The sequence below is a fragment of the Armigeres subalbatus genome, chromosome 1 (assembly GCF_024139115.2).
Source record: "Armigeres subalbatus isolate Guangzhou_Male chromosome 1, GZ_Asu_2, whole genome shotgun sequence".
Lineage (NCBI taxonomy): Eukaryota > Metazoa > Arthropoda > Insecta > Diptera > Culicidae > Armigeres > Armigeres subalbatus.
Window position 1 is genome coordinate 254,943,987 of NC_085139.1, and position 18,805 is coordinate 254,962,791.

Below are 18,805 nucleotides of genomic sequence, written 5' to 3' on the forward strand. Positions count from 1 at the left end.
CTGTGCAATAAAAATCCTATTCGACTAAATGCTGATGTCATATTAGAAATTTGGAGACAGTACTCGTCGATAGCAAATCCTTCCGCACGCGATGGCATATGAGCCAGTGGAGATATATCAGCTTCCACACTGATATTCTTCCCTCCCCCTTCATACGGGAGCTTGGCAGAAAGAAGGTCGTGCGATATGTGCCATCACAAATATTGCCCTCCGCTCGCTTTCAAATCGACTTCTATAAAAACATTCTTCATGCCTGCCGTATCCTAACGGAACTATCAATTCTATACTTTCGCCTCTAATGCTATCATGAACATGTACGTCCAAGTTTGGAAGATGATATTAGCATTTCCATATCATTAATTGACTTTGATAATTCTATTTCCTATTTGGGCAGTCAAAATATCGAAATCTCCCAATTCTGTGTCATTGAACAGATAAAAAGTGAGAATTCGAGACTCCACTGATTATAATTTGTCGTGTCAAATAACAACAAACATGTTTTTGAAGCCAGGTGAGCTTGCCAGAGTCCAGAAGTTTTGAATAGAAATCGAATAAATCAGAATTCTGTACTATTTATTTACCGTGTTTCCAGATCTCCGATCAACTGAATTTTATTGAAATCTTTTATTTATCAACTAAAAATCTTGACTTTGTTTAATATTTTAAGTAGCGTAAAGCAAATAAAAAAGCAATTTGAATTTTTGCCAATTCCTAACTTGTATTGAAAGTTTCCTTATTTCAGAGCAGTGTATAACAACATTTTTTGACCTCAAATTCAACATTTAGTTCGTTTCAACCTGCGGAGAAATTGATGAATTTGCTATTTTCTTAGCCCGGGCTAATACCATCAAAGTTGTTTGCTGTTGGCCTACGTAACATGACCATATGAGCATAATGACCGTGCATTTCGTAGTTGCTACTCCGCGATTGATCAGAACAATCGCAATTGTATGGATGAATGATGCATGGGATTTGCTCTCCAACCTGAATGTACACAGTCCAAGAGCTCTAGTAGTTTAAAAGGTCGATAACGGCGCTGGCCACGTCCTCACGGTTATCGGGAATGGGAAGGAATTGATGATACAATCACTCGCCCACTGCAAGCCTAGAACACCTCTGCACTCGCCACGAGTTCATGCGGAATTTTTATTGGAATCTGGTGGTTAGGTTCTATGGCAGAGGTTCGTCTTGGTTAACGGGTTGGTAATGTGATAGTAATGAAAGGATGGAGATATATTTGAATTGAATGCCGAAACGAGCTTTTTCGCTCATCTCGAATTCTAATAGTTACCTGCTAGAACTAGTCAAAGTAGAAGATGGAAACGGTATGGACTCCATTTCCAGTTCTAGCGATTGCTAGAACATGATAAGTAGTATAAGGAAAGATACAAAGTATTATTATTATTATCGTCTTTATTTAAGAGGTTTTCAGCCCTCGGCTGGCTCACCTCTGGAAAAATACAAAGTAGGAGAATGGAGCGGGCCTGGAATTGAACCCACGTCCTTCTGTGTGTTGTTGTTTTGTTGTTGGGTACAGTTTCAGAATTGAAACCTGTAAAAAAATATTAAAAATGTCGGAAAACAGGATGTTATAGCGGACGAGACATTGATGATTTATCACGTTTGGATGTTCAGTTAAATAAAAATTTGAAATTGGTCCAAAACTCAATCACCGATTATTTTAAATAAAATTTCTGTATCAGATTGAAACGGTGGTGTGGCAATGTGGCATGGATTACATACACTAGCATAATAAATCTCCAATAGTTAATTGAAGGCAAAACCTTCCTGTGTTAATTGGATTTCACTTTCTCCGTCGTTGTCGTCGATGGTGTTGAGAATAACTATACTAAAGTAGTGAATACAACAAACCACAACGAATTGCACTGTTCTACTGCCCATATCTCCCTCCCGTACTCGCCGTCACCCGAAACCATTTCATTAGAATTTGTCCGCATGGTGTTGCTGCCCTTCGAAGGATTTCCCCCACGTCTCCGTTCTACAGCGCTACAGACGAGTGCTCCTTCTTTTGTCCCATCCAAGATTCGCACACTTTACGGCAGTGGCACTTTAATTTGGCTCGCTGGCTAGCTTGCCGATTCGTACCTATTTATTCTATTTATTGTACTCCCAACACTATACCCGTCGGAGTGGTGTTCTATATCCCTCTTAATCGAATGACGACGACGACGACTACTTAGTGACTGACATTCCGCCACCACAGACATCGTCGTCATTGTTGTCGATGTCGTGTCAGGCCTTTAGTTGGCAGTGATTTGCGGTCGCGTCAAGTGTGGGATCCCGTCCCTATCCCAGCTGACCGACCGGTTGTGTCCGTTGGGGGTCAGGATTTTCATGGATTAGCGGTTAACCGAGAGAACCTGGGTTCCATTGGGTCCATTATGCAGTGGTACATCATCGGCTGGTGCTGTATCCGATTGTTTGTTCGATTAAAACCAATAACTCAGATCTAACGACCGACTTCTATGTTTTTCAATCCCGTTTACAGCTTCGATGGCTCATCGCGCCGACGGAGGGAACGCTCGAAACGCTCGCACCACCGCCGCAGTCCGGACTCGAGCCGCCGACGGAACCGGGACCGGCACCGGGAGGACAAATCCTCGCGCCGCCACCACAAGGATCGGGATCGTAAAGAGAGGGAAGATAGGACGCCAGTTAAGGTAAAATATTTCCATTTTTTACACCCTACAATATGCGAATGCGTCTCGCGCAGTCCGTACAGGGCGGGGTAGCGAGCGCGCGGGTCGGGCGTCCGCAAGGGATTGATCCGCAACCCTCCAGCATGGAGGGCACGGTGCGGGTTGATCCTTCCGGAGCTGAGACACGCTGCTGCGGAGGATCGGCCCGGGTTTAACCGGGGAGAACTCGCAGTGAAACAGCTACCACGCCGTGAACGGGTCTAGAGAAGAATATTGTAGTTAAACATTACAACAAGTACAATAATTGTGGCAACTTGGTGGTTATCAACGCGGAGCGGATTAATTAAAACGGATTCCGATAGTAACAAACAAGGGTTAGAAGAGACGATCACTAATTAATTATTGCTGAATGTATTGAATTTATTTTGAATCATAAGGTTCAACATCGGGATGAAAATGAGCTGTTCCCAAGAATATTTTTTTTTATTTTTATACTTGCCTTATTTGACTATTTGACTATTCCACTATTTGACATTATTTTGTTCGCCTTTTCTTTACTTTCAAACCATATTTTTCCTTTTGTTGAGATCATTTTATTATGAGAATTTATTTACCTATTTAGTTTTGCTTTATTTATATTTTTTTTATTTATGATTTTTTGGCATAGTGGTGGTTTTGATTGTATACAAACAATGACAAGTATGCGTGGAATAAATAAGTATAATGTGACTAATTAAATGCACAAGAAAATCACCAACACTGCAATTTATTTCATGATCGTCATTTAATTTTTATCATACCTTATCATTTGCTTTCTATATTTTTTAGAAACAAATATACTTTTCGATCTTCGAATTTGTTTGAAAAAAAAACTTGCTTCAATGTTCTGATGCCAAAATCTATCTTCTTTCGAGAAAAATTGAAACCAATTCACACCCTATCAGCTAAACAATGCCATCTATTTTCCGGGAGCGCCAACTCGATAATCTGCATGCAAGTTTATTTTTACTAAACATTACGCTCAATTAGGTACAAGTTTTGAGTGAAATTCATTCTCCCACGCAAGCGCACCGTTGCCCCCAGTATCAAAATATGTTACTAAAAATAACCTTTTTTTGCGATTAGTTCATGTGAGTCTGCTCTCCGCTTCTCTTGATAATCGCGCTTTGTTTTGGTTAGAGCAGCAAATGGAAAAGAAATTGCATCTGCAGCACAGCACAGGTCCTACCTGCCGGCGCGGCGCGGCGCCATCGTCGAAGACCCCGCGAGAAGACGATAATCCTCTCGACTTCAAACTGTGGTGAGCACACTACTGTTTGAAGAGGACTGCTGTGGCGGTGGCGTTGTTTGGTTTAAGTCTGGCTCCCATCGTGTTTCGATCTGTACGATTAACGGGTGTGAGTGGGTGGGCGTTTTCCTGGATCTGGGTGATATTTCGATTTTTTGAAAACTCGATTTATTTGTTTGAAATTTTAATCAATGGTTCGGAGGAATTTTCAATTCTTTGGATTTGGAAATGTTTCAGGTTTTATGAGCTCTTGTTAGGCAATATTCTCCACATAAATTTTGACTACAAAAGCTTACGGTAAACACATTTTTAAGCCCATCTTCGTGCGTTAAGGATAAGTGATGTTGATGAAATGGAAAAGTTTTCATCTGTAAGCAACTGCGTGAACGAGCAAAAGAGGGCTTCTAACAGTTATTGATTATTTATCTTAGGCTTATAAGCATTGTCATCTTACATAGCTTTTGCCCCTTTGAACTTATAACAATAATCTATTATGCGTAGTTTAGACAATTATCTGCTATCAAACTCGTTTCTTGCGGTCGGTTTTCAGCTGAAGTCTGAACCACTTCTTGGCGAACTCTGCCATCTGCACCTGTAATAAACCGCTCTACGCGTCCACGCGATAAGTTGTTTCGCTCTTATTCTATGATAATCAACAAAAATTCTTCTAAGTTGTCGCACTTTAATTGGCGTCGAATCACCGATAGCTATTTTATACGTTTCCACAAAAAAAAAACACCTTCACATAAATTGAACAGATTTTACTAAAAGCTAAAACTACAGTTTTTTATGCTTGTTTTTTTTTTATAAAAACCAGCTCTTTGAGATTAAAATTAAATAATTATAATCTTTGATGCAAAAAATTCGAAAGTAATCTGTGGATAATTTTCCAGGAAGAAATACTGGTTGAATTTCGCTTTTTTTTTGTTAGAAATAGATTCAGCGGCGTGTTTCACCACTGAGCACAGCAATATAACAATTTCGGATTCCTCATTACAATCCCATAATTATAGATTCTGCAAATGAGAAATCCAAATTTCTCAGGTAACTCTAAAGTTGTTCTTCGAAACTATATCGAAAGCGCATGGTTTTACGTGGGACTATGAAAGATGAAAGTTTCTCCTGGGAAAAATTCTTCCTAGTTCGATAATTTCAGACAACCTTTTTTGATAGAAACTTTGTGAGTACATATTGAAGTTAGTTTTAGTTTTTTTTACGTATCTACTTACTTGATACTTGATGGGCTACAGCTCTCTCTACAGTATCCTTATCCACAGGGCTTCCAATTGACCTGAACGTTGAGCGCCCTCAGATCCTCTTCCACGAAGCCTACGGCCTCTTCCGTCCGGGTTCTCTACTGAATAGTATCTTCTCTTGACTCTCTTCCGGCATACGCACAACTTGTCCAGCCCACCGTAGTCTACCGTGTTGTATAAGTTTAACAATATCCAGCTATTATACACATGCAGCCGAATTCCGAATGTTCAAAAAAAAATATTTTCTTTCTAAATAGACATTTATAGATTCTCTTTCTCTTTCCAAAAAAATCTTCTCTTCATACCGCATTCCGATAGACTGAAGAGAAAGAAAAAACAAAAATTTCCTGCGAAGAAAAATATTAGTTTACATATTTTCTACTAGGTGTCTTTTGACAACTATTTGCATACTGATTCTTCAAAACATCATAATATCGAAAAAAACTTGTTTTCGCTTTCTTGTTACCGAAATAAGGAAGGGATGGAAAATGATTAATATTCAAACTAATGATAAAAATATGCAGAAACAGTGTGTGAAACTACCGAAACATTAGCATTTGGTTTAGCTTAGTTTTAGCTTAGCATTAGCTTAGCTTTAGCTTAGCTTTAGCTTAGCTTAGCTTTAGTTTAGCTTTAGCTTAGCTTTAGCTTAGCTTTAGCTTAGCTTAGCTTTAGCTTAGCTTTAGCTTAGCTTTAGCTTAGCTTTAGCTTAGCTTTAGCTTAGCTTTAGCTTAGCTTTAGCTTAGCTTTAGCTTAGCTTTAGCTTAGCTTTAGCTTAGCTTTAGCTTAGCTTTAGCTTAGCTTTAGCTTAGCTTTAGCTTAGCTTTAGCTTAGCTTTAGCTCAGAGGCGGCTCGTCCATATGTTCTACCTGTTCATGGAACAGGTAATCATTTTAAGTTCAGAAGTAGGAAACTTAATGTCCTTACAATTAATTTCTTTGCAATGATTTATTAGGGCAAATAATTACTCAGTGAAATGTTTAAACAAAGTTTCACGTAATATTCCAAATGATGGTTTAATATCTAACGAAGCTAAATATTGCGCAGACAGATCAACTCAACGCCACATGCTTGGCGTACAGCCGAATTGCAGCTAAATATGTGTTTCTTCGACGGATAACAGCACACCACATCACATAGAAAGCTTTTGCCAGTCGTACGATTCATAATAAAGAACCAACAGCAGCGCTGTCAGAAGTAAAATTTAAAGCCTGAGCCATGACGAAAGTTTTGAAATAATTTCCTCCTTGGTACACGCTAAAAATGAACTACTCAAAATTGAGTCGAATCCGACTCATTTTCATTAAAAACGGGACAACTCAAAATTTGAGTAAAAGATACTACTTCAATAAAATGATGATTGCACTTAAACTAGGAGTCTGTTTGTCGTAAAATGCACCTAGATAGATAGATAAACTTGATTCGCATCTGTCGTATTAAAAATTGATGGAAGGCCAAGCTTAACTTTCGCGAAATCATCATTTTATTGAAGTAGTATCTTTTACTCAAATTTTGAGTTGTCCCGTTTTTAATGAAAATGAGTCGGATTCGACTCAATTTTGAGTAGTTCATTTTTAGCGTGTGCTGTGCTTTGCCGAAAGGCGCACCGCGACCGCACACGCTTTCGTTCATACTTCGATGATTAAGAACGTTTTGTTTTTCTTTTTTCTCCTGATGATTATGCCAAGATTTTTTTTATGTACAGGTTACATGACTTCGTCAGTAGATGGGAATAACCAGCGCGGGGGGAAACATAAATTTTCAGTGCAAAGTGTAAACAAACGAGCATAAATTCCATACAAAAACCCAAGATGGCTGAGTTGGGGATATTTACGAGTCGGATAACCTGTACATAAAAAAATCTTGGATTATGCATCAGCATCATAAATAATTCAGCATCAAGAACAATATTAAATTAATGTGTTGTTTTTGTTTTCCAAATAATCAAAATCAACCAACATAGAAAAAAGGCATAGTCCTGGGCATAGTTTTCACTAAATTTGAAAAACTAAACAACTCGGAAACATTTCAGTGGACTCAATCTGGGGTCGCATCAAATGATGATATGGTTAATGGTTAATTACATTTCATTCATAACAACAAAATATGTGAGAGTTTTTAAATGCTAGGGGCGATGGGTCCTGCGCACCCGAATGGTGGAAAGAGCCGATTTGAAAGATCTCTATTCTAAGCAATATCCAGTTCGGACGACTTGGGAGGGTTTTAAATTTTGAGTGCATCTTAATTTAAAACATTTTCAGAACAAAAGAGATTAATTTAGTAGGGAGATTGAGAAGCTGTTTATTGTTTTATAAATCCTTTCTGTTTAAATTGTTTTTTTTTTTTTCTAATGTTTGGTTACGTTGTACAAGAAAAGGTTGTAATATTAGATCAAATACACAACTTTCATTCGAAACCTCAGCTTGATGCATATTTTATTAGCAGGCCGGTAGAACAGGTGTACCAAAAGTTTACGAGACGCCCCTGCTTTAGCTTAGCTTTAGCTTAGCTTTAGTTTAGCTTTAGCTTAGCTTAGCTTTAGCTTAGCTTTAGCTTAGCTTTAGCTTAGCTTTAGCTTAGCTTTAGCTTAGCTTTAGCTTAGCTTTAGCTTAGCTTTAGCTTAGCTTTAGCTTAGCTTTAGCTTAGCTTTAGCTTAGCTTTAGCTTAGCTTTAGCTAGCTTAGCTTAGCTTTAGCTTAACTTAGCTAGCTTTTAGCTAGCTTTTAGCTTTAGCTTAGCTTTAGCTAGCTTTAGCTTAGCTTTTAGCTTAGCTTTTAGCTTAGCTTAGCTTAGCTTTTAGCTCAGCTAGCTTAGCTTTAGCTTAGCTTAGCGAGCTTAGCTTAGCTTAGCTTCAGCTTAGCTTCAGCTTAGCTTAGCTTCAGCTTAGCTTCAGCTTAGCTTCAGCTAGCCAGCTTAGCTCAGCTTAGCTTCAGCCTCAGCTTTCAGCTCAGCTCAGCTTCAGCCCAGCTCAGCTCAGCTCAGCTTAGCCTCAGCCAGCCTCAGCTTCAGCCTCAGCCTCCAGCTTCAGCTCAGCCCAGCTCAGCTGTTTCAGCTTCCAGCTCAGCTCAGCTCAGCTTCAGCTCAGCCTTAGCTTTAGCCTTGCTCAGCTTAGCTTGCTTAGCTCAGCTCAGCTTGCTCAGCTTGCTTCAGCTTTAGCTTCAGCTTTAGCCAGCCTCAGCTAGCTTGCTCAGCTCAGCTCCAGCTTCAGCTTAGCTTTAGCTTAGCTTTAGCTTAGCTTTAGCTTAGCTTTAGCTTAGCTTTAGCTTAGCTTTAGCTTAGCTTTAGCTTAGCTTTAGCTTAGCTTCAGCTTAGCTTTAGCTTAGCTTCAGCTTAGCTTTAGCTTAGCTTCAGCTTAGCTTTAGCTTAGCTTCAGCTTAGCTTTAGCTTAGCTTTAGCTTAGCTTCAGCTTAGCTTTAGCTTAGCTTCAGCTTAGCTTTAGCTTAGCTTCAGCTTAGCTTTAGCTTAGCTTCAGCTTAGCTTTAGCTTAGCTTTAGCTTAGCTTTAGCTTAGCTTTAGCTTAGCTTCAGCTTAGCTTCAGCTTAGCTTTAGCTTAGCTTCAGCTTAGTTTCAGCTTAGCTTTAGCTTTGCTTTCCCTTGGAAATTCCAACCAATTTCCCGTGAAAATTCCAACCAATTTCCCGTGAAAATTCCAACCAATTTCCCGTGAAAATTCCAACCAATTTCTTTTGGAAATTCCGACGAATTTCCTATGGATATTTCAACGAATTTCCCGTGGAAATTTTTAATGATTTTTCCGTGGAAAGTTTAACGAATTTCCTGCAGTCCCGCCCTTGTTGTGAACGACAAGCGAGCTTTTTTGAAAGGAGTTGACAAAATATTAAAAATGTGTTATTTTCAACATCTATATACATAAAAATGAATTTCTGTCTGTCTGAACCTTATAGACTCGGAAAGTACTGAACCGATCGGCGTGAAAATTTGTATGCAGAGGTTTTTGGGACCGGGGAAGGTTCTTGAAATTGTTAGAGACCCCACCCCATTTGGAAAGGGGGGCTCCCATACAAACGCAGCAATTTTTTTTTTTCAATACTCGAGAATTTCTTTTCATTTATTTAGTCTACATCTAAACAGATAACACTGAATCAATAATTTGACGCCACAATACACGGTTCGAGGCCGCATCTCTCCATCCTCGAATACGCCCCACGCTCGCCAAGTCATTCTGCCCCTGGTCTGCCCATCTCGCTCGCTGCGCTCCACGTCGTCTCGTCCCTGCCGGATCGGAAGCGAACACCATCTTTGCAGGGTTGCTGTCCGGCATTCTTGCAACATGCCCTGCCCATCGTACCCTTCCAGCTTTAGCTACCTTCTGGATACTGGGTTCGCCGTAGAGTTGGGCGAGCTCATGGTTCATTCTTCGCCGCCACACACCGTATTCTTGCACACCGCCAAAGATGGTCCTAAGCACCCGTCTCTCGAATACTCCGAGTGCTTGAAAGTCCTCCTCGAGCATTGGCCATGTTTCATGTCCGTAGAGGACTACCGGTCTTATAAGCGTCTTGTACATGACACATTTGGTGCGGTGGCGAATCTTTTTTGACCGCAGTTTCTTCTGGAGCCCGTAGTAGGCCCGACTTCCACAGATGATGCGCCTTCGTATTTCACGACTGACATTGTTTTCAGCCGTTAGCAAAGATCCGAGGTAGACGAATTCCTCGACCACTTCGAAGGTATCCCCGCCTATCGTAACACTGCTTCCCAGGCGGGCCCTGTCGCGCGGTTCCGCCCACAAGCATGTACTTTGTCTTTGACGCATTCACCACCAGTCCAACTTCTGTTGCTTCACGTTTCAGGCGGGTGTACAGTTCTGCCAAAATGAATGAATGAGAGAATGAATCAAGCAAATAGAACCAAATCTGGCATGTGGAGGTTTTGGAAGGGAAGATATGTGGGGCTGGAAAGAGGGGCTACCATACAAGTGAAACAGAAATTTCTTCGTAGCTCGAGAACTAATCAGAGAATAAATCTCGCTTAACTTTTCAAAAGGACCTAAGTAAAAAAAAATTCATGAATTAATTTGAATAGCGCAGTCAACAGAACAACATGAAAGCTATTGATTGCAGTATTCAAATTAATTCATGAAAAAAAATGTTACTTAGGTCCTTTTGAAAAGTTAAGCGAGAAATCAATTTTAGGCGAAACAAAATTCGTCGGGTCTGCTAGTTTAAAATAAAATCAAAAACCTATTCTGATAGAGTCACTGCTCCTAGAGTTCATCTCATAGCTTCTATGTCCATCCCATCAAAAACAAAGCAATGAAAAAGAATTTGATCTCCATGGATCTATTAAACTTTATTTTTCAATCGTTTTTGCCTTTCTCGTAAACTCAAGGCTGGTAGCGAGTCATTTTTTAGTGACTTGGTCACTATTTTGAGTCACTATTCACAACTAAGTCACTATTCTAGTCACTAAAAAGTCACTATTTGCGTCCAAAAGTCAATAAAGTAATTATTTATCTGAAAATGGTTACTATAGTCACTATTTTTCCACTGCCGGTTGTGAATAATATTAAAAGACTAGCTTTATGTACCCGGCCTTGCTCGGAATTGCCAGTTTGATTCGCAGTTTTTTTTTCACAATCGGAAAATGAATAAACCAATTGGTCAACAGGATAATTGCGTTATCTTATCGATACTTCATCATTTGATCAAAAGAAGGCAGATTTCATTTGAAAACATTGACTGATTTTGGAAAAGGAGCGAACCCATAATCGCCATATTCCGGCAAACGTCTATTTCTAAAGAAGGACAAACATCCACCGATGCCTTATTCCGAGCAAACGTCTATTTTTAAAGAAGGGATCACATTCACCATCCAGAAGGAAACACATTAATCATTGCTTTTTACGTTGGGCAAACCATGATTTCGATAAATGGTTGAATTGATCGATAACTAAACAATACAATAATGGGTTCAGAAGTTAGGCTGGAGCACACACACAAACATACAAACATTGAGTTTATATATCTCGGCAACTTATTCAAAACGACGTATGTGATTTTGTAAACAAAGATGCATACGTCGATTTGTCAAATATGATGACACTCCCACGCAAACCAATACAACGAACATGTAGCCGAAACCTCCCCCTACCTGTATGTGGCGATAGTTTGCGTGGAGTGCTATCAGATTGCAGAAATCAACGTTTAAATTTTTGTTTACAAAATCACATACGTCACATACGTTGAATAAGTATCCGAGATATATAGATAGCTAATAGCTATATGTATCCGGCTTTGCTAGGGACTGAAAAGTAAATTATAGAAGTAAAATGTCCAATGCTGTAGCACGAAACCCACAGAGGTAGATCTACCGCTCATAGAATTGAACCTTTGTATCAATATATTTTATATCTTTGTTTGGCCCTACCTTTTCAATAAACATCTTCCAAAAATAGAGAATAAGTGTACCAAATCTGGTTGAATTTATCCTGGGAGTTACACTGAATTGCTCATTTTTTAAAGACAACCCTTCCCCCATAACTTTCCCTTTTCCAAAATGACCCTCCCACCTTCTTTGTTATCTTCTCCTTAGAATAGAAAATGTGTGCACCAAATTTGGCTGAAATTGGTCCTGGAGTTGGGTGTTACACTGAATTGCTCTTTTCTAAAGACAACCCTTCCCCTTACCCTCCCCTTTTCCCAATGATCATCCCACCCCTTTGTTATTTTCTCCTTAGGATAGAGAATGTGTGTACCAAATTTGGATGAAAGCGGTCCAGGGGTTCAAAAGAAACACTGAATTGCCTGTTTTCTGAACAATACCCTCCCCCAGACCCCTCCCTCTTTCCCAAATTACACTTCCATGTGATCGACTTCTCTTAGTGAATATGTGTACAATATTTGGTTGATATGGGTACTGGAAGTTGGGGGTAACACTGAATTGCTCGTTTAATAAAGACAACACCTCCCCCATACCCTCCCTCTTTTACAATGACCGCCCCACCCCATTTGTTATCTTTTCTTTAGGGTAGAGAATGTGTATCAAATTTGGTTGAAATCGGTGCAGGGTTCAGAATTTACTCTAAATTACCCGTTTTCTGAACAATACCCCTCCCTCCAGACCCTCCCCTTTCCCAAAATCTCTCATATGATTGTTTCCTTATAGTGAATATGTGTACAAAATTTGGTTGAAATCGGTCCTGGGAGATGAAAGTTACACATAATTGTTCGTTTTCTAAACAAAACCCCTCCCCCTTTCCTAAATGACCCTCCCACCCCCTTTGTTAACTTCCCCTGAGGATAGAGAACGTGTGTACCAAATTTGGGTGGATTCGGCCTAGTGGTTCAGAAGTAGTTAGCGAACATACATACATAGATTGGTTTTTATATATATAGATAAATAATAATATTTTGTACCTACTATTATGATCAACCAAATCAAATGTAAATCTAGTAGCAATATATGATATTTGATAAATATACACCAAAACAGATCCAAGTGTATTGTGAAAACCATCAGGTCAACTATGATGTTTTTTTTCACGATAGGAACCGATTTTAAATGTGAAATACTGACCTTAAATACATAGTACAGAATTGAGGAGTATTGGAACCAATTTTATATATTTAAAAACCGGTTGTAGTTGAGCCTAAATACCATCCGGTGGGTGACTAATGTGCGTACACACGCTCAAACATGTTGGACCAACATTGAATCCGCTCCTAAGAAAATACTTCGGTTGCTGCTTTGTTTGACCGTGTTTGAAGTTGTTCGATCTCGGCAATAATTTCGACGAATCTCGGTAAAACTTTTACCGAGATCTCAGTAAAAAGTCAACTTTGCCGAATTTCGGTAAAACTATGACGAAATTGCGGTAAAAAAATTACCGAGATCTCGGCTGTTTGAATCTCGACAAAAAATTTCCTGAGGTCGGCAAAATAATTAAAGTGTGCGGGGCCCTTGAAAAGCTAAAGCGGTTTGATTTTGGTTTGATCTGTCGGACGCGCATGTTTTAGCTTTTGTAGTGGAGTCGTACAACCCCCATATATATTTTTTATGGTTGGTGTTCATGTTAGCGCTTTTGTCTTTGTGTTGGTTGGTAGAACATGGTAGATCCTTGACTAAACGAAAGGTGAAATCAATGTTGGTCAAACTGCTTGACAGTGTGTACACTGTATAAGATAGTGAAAACATCACATGGCAACGCCGATATCGAGGGAGGTTTCTCTGCCTTAGGGAGAATAATCAAAGATAACAGGTCGTCGATGACGGAATACATACCGTTCATGATTGTTAAATCTGCCTCGCGATCCTTCGGGATCCAATCCATTGTGAAGCGAGATATGTCAGAAGATCTTCCAGGCTAGATGGCGTTATGTCCGTGCGTAAAAAACCCGCCTTCGCAAAAGCGAGTTGTATACAAAAAATACGCTAGCTGAAAAGTCAAAATGAAAAAGTAGAATCACGAAAAAAAAATTCACAGCGAGATAAGGGATGCCATTCTACAACTAATTTTAAAAATTTCAAAATGATATGCATTTGAAAATGATTTGGAGCACGAGATTCTGCTTTTGGTTCTCCTAGCCCATAGGAATGTGACGCTGCGTCTTTCATTTTTGCTAACGGGAGGTTTAACCTTAGTAAGATGTTGGGGTCAATATGACCCAAAACGAAACTTCAAAGTAGAATAACTTTTACCTGATAATCCGATCGTTCTGAAATTTCTTGACTTTTAATATTTTGTGGAAATGAAGCATCTGACATGAAAAAGTATTTTAAGGTGCAACAGGAACGACCCCACAAAAAAAGTTACGAATAAGATGTTAGGGTCATATTGACCCAGAAATGTAAATGCTTATAAAACAGTCAAATTATAGCCGAATTACAAAGTTTATATACCGTTCTAAAGATAAACTCATCAATTTTGTGGCTATGTGGTGATATGCTGGTTCTGGAGACAATGGCCACCGGGAAACGACTTCCACGGGGACCTTGTCGGTCATATAAGGGGAGCATAAAAATCGCTCCATATATGCCATTCGATCGCTAATTCTTCATATATACTCTTAAAATGGTAATGTATGGTCCATGAGAGGGCTTCCGACGAAAGTGGCCACTCCTGGTACATGCAAGGTGCCCCCGGGGAACCCGCAGGAGGGACATTTCCGTTTTAGCACCAAAATATGCCGTGCGGCGGCTCTTTTGTCATGATTTTCCACCAATCAGATGGTTATGCGCTTGAAATCGATAAGTGACCACATTGGCCACTCCTGGTACATGCAAGGTGCCCCCGGGGAATCCGCAGGAGGGGACATTTCCGTTGTAGCACCAAAATATACCGTGCGGCGGCTCTGTCGTCATGATTTTCCACAAAATATATGATAATGCGCTTGAAATCGATAAATGACCACATTGGTCACTATTGGAGCCTATGAGGTGCCCCCGGGGAACCCGCAGGAGGGGACATTTCCGTTTTAGCACCAAAATATGCCATGCGGCGGCTCTTTCGTCATGATTTTCCACCAAACAGATGGTTATGCGCTTGAAATCGATTAATGACCACATTGGCCACTCCTGGTGCATGCAAGGCGCCCCAGGGAACCCGCAGGAGGGGACATTTCCGTTTTAGCACCAAAATATGCCGTGCGGCGGCTCTTTTGTCATGATTTTCCACCAATCAGATGGTTATGCGCTTGAAATCGATAAGTGACCACATTGGCCACTCCTGGTACATGCAAGGTGCCCCCGGGGAATCCGCAGGAGGGGACATTTCCGTTGTAGCACCAAAATATGCCGTGCGGCGGCTCTTTTGTCATGATTTTCCACCAATCAGATGGTTATGCGCTTTAAATCGATAAGTGACCACAGTGGCCACTCCTGGTACATGCAAGGTGCCCCCGGGGAATCCGCAGGAGGGGACACTTCCGTTGTAGCACCAAAATATACCGTGCGGCGGCTCTGTCGTCATGATTTTCCAATAAATGATAATGCGCTTGAAATCGATGAAAGACCACATTGCCCACTCCTGGTACATGCAAGGTGCCCCCGGGGAACCCCCAGGAGGGGACATTTCCGTTTTAGCACCAAAATATGCCGAGCGGCGGCTCTTTTGTCATGATTCTCCACCAAATAGATGATAATGCGCTTGAAATCGATAAAATCAGAGATGCATCTGAACACGAGAACGCGTGTTCGTGTTCAAAACATTTTGAACACAGCACACTGTTCAAGAGCACTGACCTTACTTAGCAACTTGTATCCTAGGAAAACAAATTGAAGCGACGGCATGCTACACATTTTTCGGCTGGTAATGGATCACGTGGGCCTCTAACGGATAGAAAACAAGCATGCCCGAATGTTTTTGCATAGTTCGAAATCTAAGGAATCTTATTCTTTATTCTTCATTTGGAGCAGGGAAAAGCCCGCTTGAGTAGAGCAAAATCCTTTCCTCAAGCGGGCGCAAAACCTCCTCTTCTTTTATATCAACATCTTAGTTACCATGATCGTTTTGCTTGCATACCAACCCAGTGCACACTGAACAGTGTTCAGAGTTCAAAACTAGGCACACCAAGGCACGCTCTTGGCTCATGTTCTGTTCAGGATGCATCTCTGGATAAAAGACCACATTGGCCACTCCTGGTACATGCAAGGTGCCCCCGGGGAACCCGCAGGAGGGGACATTTCCGTTTTAGCACCAAAATATGCCGTGCGGCGGCTCTTTCGTCATGATTTTCCACCAAACAGATGGTTATGCGCTTGAAATCAATAAGTGACCACATTGGCCACTCCTGGTACATGCAAGGTGCCCCCGGGGAATCCGCAGGAGGGGACACTTCCGTTGTAGCACCAAAATATACCGTGCGGCGGCTCTGTTGTCATGATTTTCCAATAAATGATAATGCGCTTGAAATCGATGAAAGACCACATTGGCCACTCCTGGTACATGCAAGGTGCCCCCGGGGAACCCGCAGGAGGGGACATTTCCGTTTTAGCACCAAAATATGCCGTGCGGCGGCTCTTTTGTCATGAGTTTCCACCAAACAGAAAATCGATAAGTGACCACATTGGCAACGCCTGGAACCTATGAGGGGGCCCCAGGGAACCCGTAGAAGGGGACATTTCCATTTTTACACCAATATAATCCGTGCGGCGGCTCTTTTGGTGTTTTCCCATCGAACAGATGGACGTGTGCTCGAAATCGATAAGTGACCACATTGGCTACATTTGAAACCTATGAGGCTCCCTCGGAGAACACGTAGAAGATGGCATTTCCATTTTTACACCAACATATGTCATGCGGCGGCTCTTTCGTCGTGATTTTCCTCCAAATAGGTGCCCTCGAAATCGATTATTGACATATTGTCCACCCTTAGAACCTATGAGGTGCCCCCGGGAGCCCGTAGAAGAGTACATTTCCATTTTAACACCAAAATATGCCGTGCGGTGGCTCTTTCTTTGTTATTTTCTACCAAACAGATGGTCATGTGCTTGGAGTTGATTAGTGATATTGTCTACTCTCGGAACCTTTGAGATGCCCTGCGAACCCGTACGAGAGGACATTTTCATGGTTATATCAAATTATTGTGCCGCTTGCGGCAGCTCTTTCTTCGTCTATCATTGTCTACCCTGGCCACAAGTCTTCAAAAAGTTGGTTATGCGCTTGAAATTGTTCTTCATTTGAAATTGAGTATACTGAGTCAAATTAAAAAATAGTTTCTGGGCTACTGTGATGATTCCTTCGAACAGCTCTCCAAGGATTTTATATTCCGCATCTCGATATTACCATTAGTCGATGGTCCCTTCAATATCGACTCATAGAAGTTTGAGGTTTTTACCGATCGCCGTGGACAATGATATAAAAACGCAACATTTTGATATAAAAAAAATCTCTCTTTGGGGTCGTTCAAAAATGATGTCACAGGTTTTAGGGGGGGAGGGGGTCTAAGATTTTGTGACAGTACATTTACTAGGTATACAAAAAAGCGTGACAGAGGGGGGGGGAGGGGGTCTAAAAATTCCAAAAAGTAGTGGACGTCATATTTGAATCGCCCCTTTCTGTGAGACTTTTGCGGGTACCTTGTACACACCTAAAAATAATCATGTAATTTTAGGTGCTATGACAACGACATATTCGAGCGTCACTTTTGACGTAAAATTAGGTGATAAATTAATTTTACATCACAACTATATTGACGAAAAAATTGAAGGATTAGAACGAGGACCGAACATAAGCCCGCTGAGTGAGAGCCCAACACGTTACCACCCAGCTATCTTCGTCTCTTGAAAGATATGTGATCGAAGTAAAGCATGTTCCACGATTTGAACTGAACAAGTATTTCACTGCATCAAGGCATTGACTGCCAGAGCGTTAGGTGCGTCGCATCGGGTGCTGTGTTTGGGTTTCATGACATGTTATTTTAAACCATCTAACATTGAAAAATATGCGGTTCAGTTTATGTCATGTGGTTTTGTGTCATTTTATTCACGTACGTCACCTGTAATATTCATATTTTTTTGTTGTGTAGATAGCTCTTATTTTTCATATTTGTTTATTTGCATTCTAAAACTTTCTGCTGAACGCAACTTATTGCAAGCCAATCGGATGAGCATAAGTGCCAGAAAAGTGATTTTCCCATGTAGCTGCTGAAATTAGTATTTTGGCCATAACTTCGGAGCCCATAGTTCTATCTGGCCAATTTTCAATAGGAAACAATAGGGCAGGATTTTCGTCGAATGCTATTTACTGCGAGCAATTCGGTTGAGGAAAAGTTCCTCAAAAGTGAGTTAGATTTTGTGTGCACAGACACTTTCAATGAATTCTTCAAGGCACTCCACAATTACCGAAATTGGGCCTGGGGTTCCCCCGGGTTGATATTAGATTTCAAGAACATTACCAACTATTTGATGGAAAGTTATAGTGAAAGAGCCGATGCACGGCATGTCTTTAAGGGCCGATGTCCACGTAAAGTTTTTTTCACGCTGCTTGCACGCCGCGTTCACGCAAGGTACCCAGCATCAAATGGATTAATGCACACGTAAACGTGTGCACGACTACATTTGATGCCGGATACCTTGCGTGGACGCGGCGTGCACGCAGCTTGAAAACACGCTACGTGGGCATCGGCCCTAAGTAAGAGTAAGAGTAAGAACGGAAATGTCCTCTCCTATGAGCTCCACGGCGATACTTCATAGGTTCCAAAATGGAAAATGTGGTCACTTATTCATTTCGGTATAAAAACGGAAATGTTACCATCTACGGGTTCCCCGTGGGCATCTCAATGCTTCCCAGAGTGGCCAATGTGGTCACTTATCGATTTCAAGCGCATAATCATCTATTTTGTGGAAAATCATGACGAAAGAGCCGCCGCACGACATATTTCGGTGTTAAACGGAAATGTCATCTTCTACGTGTTCTCCGAGGGAGCCTCATAGGTTTCAAATGTAGCCAATGTGGTTCAAGAGTGGCCAATGTGATCACTTATTGATTTCGAGCGAATAACCATCTCTTTGGTGGGAAAACACACCGAAAGAGTCGCCGCTCGGCATATTTCGGTGTTAAAACGGAAATATCCCATTCTACGGGTTCCCTGGGGGCCCCTGGTAGACTCCAAGAGCGGCCAATGTGGTCAATTATCGATT

The 18,805-nt window shown here is 41.0% G+C and overlaps 1 protein-coding gene across 3 annotated transcripts in view; it reads left to right on the forward strand.

The window, feature by feature from the left end:
* LOC134206799 (kinesin-related protein 9-like) overlaps positions 1–2,768 on the forward strand; it is a 294,183-nt gene extending 291,415 nt beyond the window's left edge. For 2 of the 3 annotated variants that reach the window (XM_062682529.1, XM_062682530.1), the window contains exon 3: positions 2,510–2,768. In XM_062682529.1, the coding sequence (XP_062538513.1) occupies positions 2,510–2,753 (244 nt within the window). In that variant the 3' untranslated portion in view covers positions 2,754–2,768. The remainder of the gene's footprint in view (positions 1–2,509) is intronic. The other variant, XR_009978317.1, reaches the window with a different exon arrangement.
* The last annotated feature ends 16,037 nt before the right edge of the window (positions 2,769–18,805 follow it).